The following is a 7,868-nucleotide window of genomic DNA, read 5'->3' as shown; positions in this document are numbered from 1 at the left end:
CAAATGTTATGACAATATCTAACGATCCAGCACATGGTCTACAATAACACAATGATAACAAAATTTTTTTTTAATTTGATCGCAGCGCTAACTGTCGGGACAGACTAAAATTAAAATTCGAATATTATTTAAAATTTGACAGTGCGATGGTAGCGCCGTCTGTCGGATCCAATGTAAAACATTCCAAAATCAACAACTACTAATTAATTTAAAAAAACATTGTCCAGCGGATAAAATTGTGAATCTAAACCATTCTCGAATCTCCACGAACACACACAAAAAATTTCATCAAAATTGCTCGAGTCGTTTAGGAGGAGTTCAGTCACATACACACGCACACAAGAAATATTAAGATGTATATTATATATAGATCTCTTATTATAATTTGTGTTAATTATAATTTACTTACAAAGCTTATTAGTCGCGTAAACCTAAATCGGATAAGCGATAAAGTTTAAATTAACTTGTAGGGTTGAGCTTCGGGCCTTTCATAGCGTAGTTTACAAACAAGCAGACGTACCTACGTTTGCTAACATTGCATACAAATTGAAGGATGGGAAATTAATGTTGGTACTCGTATAACTCCAAACTAGACTTAGATGGTAATATTATTTGTGTAACCAAACTATATTCATAAAGATATCAAGTCTCACAGCGAAAATAACTAGACAGAAACAGACGAAATGGATTTAGACTGATTTGGTATTTCTGGGCTTTATTAATCTAGCAATACGTGTTAATTGTCTCATTATATTTGATTATTAGGTGTAATTTGAGTTGTAAGTAAATGTACAATTAGTTACGAGCTAGTGCCAGTCCTGGGATCGAGTATCGGTGGATCTGACTGTTTCAATTTATTTCATAGGCTCACAGAAGGATCTCCTAACAACCTTATGAATAATCTAATATAAAAATAACCTAGGTAAAATACTAATACTGATTAATCGAACAGTTAGATGAGGGTAAAAAAACTATTCTAATTTTGGTTGGCTATTATATTCTTTTTATCCAGATTTTGTATATTACAATCAAAGCTTTCAATGTAGCAGGCATCAAAAGGATGTATATTATCATTTGAAGTATCTATTTGTATACAAAAGTCACAAATCATGACTAATATTAGCGAAATACAGAGAGAAACGCTCGTCAAAAGAATTTTAATAGCAAAGACCCCAAATGCGTTCACGCGTATGACGAGATTACGCCAACAAATTGACCGAATTATCCCCCTCCAATCTTTTAGTTTTGACCTTACACTGTATATTTTATCGTTTCAAAAGCCATTATGGATTAGTTGGTAACTTAGAGTCAGTTTGATTCCTAGACTAGTGCTTAAGGGTTTACCGATATATGTCTTACATATCCTGAAGAACGTGATAAACCGTGAAATTACCTTACTGAAGGACCCAAAAATAGACTACGCTTGTCAGAAGAAGATCAACCACTTGTAAAACAAATTTGATAAATTATAAAATTTGAAACATAGTGGGTAAGAAGCTTATTCAGATTTTATAAGAAAACTCTTTTATTCAGTTCATTTTATTTTATTTTACTGTATTGACAGATGCTATGTGCTAAAACATTGCTATACATTGAAAAATTACCAAATAATAAAAAATTAGAGAACTGAAGCGACATCTAGGTAATAATTATTTTTTTTAAATTTTCGAAGATGTGAAACAATTTGAAATTTTATTCCTCAAAAAAATAATATCTAACATGCTTAGTGCATGGGTCGAAATATTCGTTATGAGGTAAGTCGAGAGCCGACAATGCCGCACCAAAATAATGCTTGGTGAAATGCAAGGCATCGTGAGGGCGTAGCAACAGTAATGTCTGAAGATAGTCACGGATGGTGCCAGCCAATTCGCCATTCTCAGTCACGTACCGGCCGCCTTCTGATGAGCGGGTACTCTGCGAAATTAGTACCCATGGGATAAGTTGCCTTCTATATTTTACTAATAACAAAATAATTCCAATTACGGGTAGGAATTTTGTTTACATAAATGTGTATATAAATTCGGTCATTAAACTGAATTATTAGTATTCTAAGTTTTTCAATGCTCAGCGGTGCCTTTACAGAAGCAATTATTTATTATTAAGGAGGAGGGCACTAAACTACAACTTTGTTTCGTAAAAGTCGGAAAGTACAGACAAAGTAAATCAGAACTACTAGATAATAAGAAACTTGATAAGTGATTAAAAAATAATCAGTGGCGCTCCAACCTTTTTAGGACTGGGGCTCAGACTTCTGTACCTGTTTCATGGTCATTTGTCAATCTAATAGAAAGTAGGTGATCAGCGTCATGTAAGGGAAGCCGGTTTCCTCACGATGTTTTCTTTCACCGTGCGAGCGAGACAAAATAATACGAATCGTTCTTCTTGCAATATTCAGATTAACTGCTGTTTAATCAAGTATAATTCAGCAGTTAACTGCTGTTTAATCAAGTATAAATCGTCTAAAAGCAAAACCTTAAAGTCCAGATAATCCGAAAATAACTGCAGGTCCTCCCTCCATTTCTCTCGCGTTGGGGCATGGGGCTCTATTTCATCCTTTTCGGGGACGACACGTAACAATGGGTTTAAGTGGATTATGTAACTATTATCTGCCCATTCGTGACTTACAAGGTATCCTAAAAATGAAGATATTTTAAAATTCAGTAACAGGTAGGATTAACTTTATTTCTCTTTAAGGATAGGATTTTAAAATTTCGATAAAATATTATTGCAGTATTATCATTAATTTTAACTTGCATTATACTTGAATTAAACGGATAAAAGTCTAGTATAGTTAAAAATCCGTGCGAAAATATGTCCCTGATGTATACTTTTATGCGCGCCATCTAGGCAGAGTTACAAGGAACTTGCAACAAACTAAGATGTTCCGTATTTCAGCACGGCTTTGGAGCATAGACATTAAAAGTTCTATATATATTATAGCTTTTGCATAGTTAAGAAACCACAATAAATATATCCTCATAGTAATCAAATACTATTAAAAACTATAATATATTATCATATTTATTCAGTAATGTTTTTGATAGAGTGAAAAGTTTTTATGTTGATAATATCCAAACTGTACACGTCAATAAACTCATGGTCTTTAAAGCATTTAGATTGTATATGTAGTCTATTAAATTATAATAAACATTCGTTTAGTTTCCTGGTATAAAAAGCCAGTTGCGCTACGTTTCTCAGATTTATGGATCTGTTTCGTAATCAATTCATTCATTTGTTTTCTAATAGCCAAGTGTCATTATTCTGCCTGAGATACTTACGATGTCGATTTTTTGGGTCCAGGGTCCAAATTTCCTCACGATATTTTCCTTACCTGTTATCAAAAATACAGACACAGAAACTCCATTCGACAGCCGGGTTCGAACTTACGATCGGGATAAGAGTTGCACGCCGATCTAGATCAGCATTTCTCGCTTTCTGTATGACATATCGAATTTCTACCAAATATACCTTTAAGAGTAAGAACAATCAGTGTTTGATGAATAAATCCAGATGGTTCTATTATATGCCGTTCCACTTTGACCACAAACAACGGCTTCCCATTGACAATAGCTTGACTAGTACCAGGACATACCTGAAACACACCTCTCACTTTAATCTGCAGTTTAATTCTGATGCACAAGAGATCCGGAAGACATTTTCACAATTTTACTGATGCTTAATAGAAATTAACAGAACATTAAAAACTCTTGCGCCTTACTCGTAGTAAACCTACACAAGAACGTCTTTCGAATGCTTCTAAAAATTAAAAAAAAAAAGCTAAGCACCTATCTGGTACCGGTAATAAGTATTATTAAATAAGAAATACTTAATAAAAACTTATACTACACCGTTTTGTCATGTATTTTAGAAATAAATATATTAACTTATACTAAAGAAAATGATGCGGTGTACTTCAATAAATAAAATCTATATTTGCTGTACCAACAAGAAATTCGATTAAAGAAAATACATCAACGATACATTAAGAACTTATTTAAATATTCACTAAGGAACCGATATGTATATATGACTGGCAAATATAGCTTACGTATAAACTTTCACATATAACACCATCAATGAGTACAGTGTCAGTCTTGATTGTGCCCTTGTGTCGGCTGATCCCCAAATATCGCAGCAGAACAATGTTAGCCCCTTCTAGTAAAAAATTGCGGGCATCTTCAAACGAATGGTAAATGCGCCTTACAAAATGGCGCTCCCCACAAATGCGGGTCACTTTATTGTAATAGCCGCTCTCACAAATTGTCATATAACTCCGACGCTCCTTCGTTGCGTCTTTCTTTGTAATTTGTCTGAAATGGATCATCTTTATTATTTCAATATTTCAGGATCACCTGCCAAGACTATTTGCGAGGTAATTGAATTTCACGGTAGGAATGGAACAAGGACAATATATAATACCTTATAATATTGATATTTCAAGACGTAAGCGTATGATTTCTGAATCTCTTGAATATCTTTTATAATACATTTATTTTATTTATTCATTAATAAAGAAACATACACTATCCTTACAGTACTTAGCCAATACTATAATGTCGGAAAAATACATAATAAAACATTCAATATTAAATACATAAGACTCAATATCGTTTCTATGAAATCACTCTGCGAATATAAAAATGTCGATAGTGTCGGAGACAGAATTCAGCAACGTCTTTATTAACGGGGATACATATCCCCTTAGTACAAAGCCGTGCGTGTCTTGCAATAAATATAATTTAAAGTGACATATTTAATGTGTATGCCACTTTAAAACATTATAACATGCAATAAAATAAAATAAAAGACAATTTAAATTATTGCAGGGTTGAATTATTAGTAGTAGTAGTATCTAAAATTTTAGATTTCTTCGACTGTACAAGTAATGAACAAGCTGTAATTGTGCAAAAGAAAACTCACAGCACATTGATGCACAACTGGAATTCGAACCCATGAACGCTTTGGTAACTCGTTTTAAAATATATTAGGTGTTTTGTATGAGTTTTATTTAATAATACCTATTAATTAATTAAATATGTACCTATCCGGTTCCATGCATCAAGGTTCTCTGTTCGAGCCTACTCCTTAATAATACACGTAAAAAACAAATGAAGGAAATAGATGTTTAGTCAAAAGTATTGACAAAACACTTATACTCCATGATGTACTTATACAAAAAATTGTTACGCTATAATACTATTTAATCATCTTCCTAGAAGTTATAGATCACTGTCGTCTTATGCTTTCAAGGAAAAGATGTTTTAATTTCTGAAGGAAAGGTGCCATTAAGGCGTGGGAGAACATTTAGATCTTAAGTTTTGTCAACAAATTAATGTGATATCTGCATGCCTATTTTTATATTGCGGATTGTGCGAGATTTTTCATAACTAATTTATCGGAATGTTCCACTACCTTTTTAATAAACTATTTATTTATGAAAGTTTGTTAAAAAATGTTGAATATATCTAGATAAATATTGACTTAATTGCCGTTAATCATATTCTTAATGAAATCACGAATGAGAAAGCAACATTTGTTCTGTATAAAGTAGATTTAGTACATCATATATAAAATTTATATGAAACTTGTTGACACAGAAGCATCGTAAACATATTATTTCACAACTTACTCGCTCCTACTTTCCTCCATTGTATGTAAATTGCAATCTAAAATACTGACAAGCTTTGACCCAGTTTTAGCTCCGTCTTTTGATGAATGAGAAACAACTTGAACCAAAAATTTCGCCTCATCCTCACCTAAAGTTTCCACACTAATACTTATTCCTGAAAAACAAAACTTGGTACCATTTATATGTTCTAGATAATAGACAGACTTATGAGCAGGGACCAAATGGGCAAAAGGTTTGTTGGATGTTAAGGAAATCTCTTCTTGAAGGAACATATTGGTTTGGGAATACCTTGATTTAAGATAAGGATACTTACCCCCAACAGCGCTGCAGCAATCCAATGATGGCTTACGTATTTTCTTTACATATGCAGGTGCTTTTATTTCATGAACAGGACATGGTCCAGCATCATCAACTTTTTCTTCGTGAAGACCTAAAATCTTAATTTTCTCTCTTTCTTCCTCCTTGTACGATATTTTATCATGTCTCCCATATCCATAATCAAAATATGTATGTTTGGGATCGACGTCGTGACACCAACGGTAGCCATGCTTACCGGCCCTTGTTCTTTTTAATTTTCTTTGGACTGGCTTTTTGCGTGGACACGTACAAATGAGACCTCCCGCCAAAATCGTTTTATTATCTGGGCACGTACATATCCCTTCCTCTTTAGGTGGTGCAGTATCACAAATGCAAGGGTCGGTGCATTCACAACTTTTAAAGCATCTACAGTTTTCTGGATCTCCACAAGTGCAAACTTGTGGTTTTGGAAAGCACTTGCACATTTCAGGGGATTCCGCAAAACAAGTGCACAGTGGAACAACAGGACAGCTGCAGATAGATTTGTTATCGTCATCCTTACAGGGTGGTTCTTCTTCTTCGACTTTCTCGCAGACGCAAGATGGTTGCACTCCACATATACATACGTCTTGCTCACAGATGCATTCCCTGCCTTTCTTGCAAAAACATATCGGTTTCACCACTTTTTCTGGCTTCTGACAGATACATGGTTCCTTTTCAGTTTCTTCTGGAATTTGCACAACAGTTTTAACTTCTTCTTCAGCTAGGTCCTCGCCATACTCTTCGCCCTTTTCTTCATGATTTTCCATAGAAAGAAAGTGAGGTTTGTGTTCACATGTACATACGGGACATGGGAACGTGCCTGATTTGCAAATACAAGGTTTATCAACTTGTGCACAGGTGCAAACAGGTCTTGGGCTAGAATCAGGATGACATACACAAACGTTACTTGGTTTACATGTGCATACCACTTGCGGTTTGCCATCGTCACATATGCAGATATTTTCCAAATGCTGGCATTTACACTCCGCTTTCGTTTTTGCGCCACATCTACATGGTACTTTGGTATGGCAGGGGCATTCTCCTTTCTTATCCTTTTCACAGGAACAAAACTCTTTATTTAACACAGCTGGGTTTACTTTTGGCAAACCATTCTCAATAATTATACTGGTTACGCTATCTGGTGCGGGGAGTGGTTTTGAGCAATCAGGAAAGAAAAAAAAATGAAAATCTTCCTCAGTCTCATCTGGTTCTTTTTCAGCTGGTGATTCTGGCTCGACTTCATTTCGTTCTCGAATGAAACTAGATGGCTTGACCACGGTTATGTCGCTGTCTGAGGACTCTTCACATGTCCATTCGGAAGCGGAAGCCTCATCCCGAACGTCACCTTCGCAATGTCCACAACTGATCACTAACGTTTCAGTGAAGCATAATTGTTTCTTTGTTGCGTCATCTGAAATAGAATAGTAGTAGATATAAATAATTTGTTCATTCTGAATTAAAATTACCTTTTTAATTTTCTAAAGTAGTTTACAAAATATTTTTTTGGGATCAATTAATTAAATTACATATTTATATTGAAAATAAACTTGAACATATCTCACCGATTTCAAAAAATAACTGTTTTGACAAATCTAGTAAAGAAATATGAGAATTTGCCATTTTTATTATTTTACATTTTAACGAGTAAAATATTTTATAAAATATGTTTTCTTTACTGGTTTATTTCTTTAGGCATTCTAATTGTCATTTTTGTATATTTTTTAACTAACCAGTATTTTAAATGATATATCAAATTGCTTACTTCATTGTCATAATAATACTATTAATAATAATAATTCGAATCACACAGTAGGTATTTAGAATATACTTATCCTATACAGTATTAATAATAATAAAAAATTATAATGGTCTGTGTAGCAGTGTACCTTTACTTTGCGTT

The 7,868-nt window shown here is 33.8% G+C and overlaps 1 protein-coding gene across 1 annotated transcript; it reads right to left on the bottom strand.

The window, feature by feature from the left end:
• Positions 1–1,676: 1,676 nt before the first annotated feature.
• On the bottom strand, positions 1,677–7,622 carry LOC110994011. Its single transcript, XM_022260478.2, has 7 exons — positions 7,531–7,622; positions 5,943–7,379; positions 5,630–5,783; positions 4,049–4,310; positions 3,469–3,592; positions 2,473–2,633; positions 1,677–1,914 (listed from the first exon to the last, which is right to left on the bottom strand). Exons 1-7 carry the CDS (start codon positions 7,586–7,588, stop codon positions 1,693–1,695), a joined length of 2,418 nt encoding a protein of 805 aa, XP_022116170.2. The 5' UTR covers positions 7,589–7,622; the 3' UTR covers positions 1,677–1,692.
• Positions 7,623–7,868: the final 246 nt, after the last annotated feature.

This window comes from Pieris rapae, chromosome 10, assembly GCF_905147795.1.
Source record: "Pieris rapae chromosome 10, ilPieRapa1.1, whole genome shotgun sequence".
Lineage (NCBI taxonomy): Eukaryota > Metazoa > Arthropoda > Insecta > Lepidoptera > Pieridae > Pieris > Pieris rapae.
The sequence above is the reverse complement of the archived record's forward strand: the minus strand, read 5'-3'. Positions and strand labels throughout refer to the sequence as shown.

Excerpts from the sequence above, each read along its gene's own strand:
- LOC110994011 (XM_022260478.2), bottom strand. The coding sequence starts at position 7,588 with ATGGCAAATTCTCATATTTCTTTACTAGATTTGTCAAAACAGTTATTT. Across the intron at positions 3,593-4,048 it reads TTATATGTGAAAGTTTATAC|GTATGTCCTGGTACTAGTCA; the intron begins GTAAGCTATATT and ends GGTGTGTTTCAG. Across the intron at positions 1,915-2,472 it reads CGGATTATCTGGACTTTAAG|AGTACCCGCTCATCAGAAGG; the intron begins GTTTTGCTTTTA and ends CTAATTTCGCAG.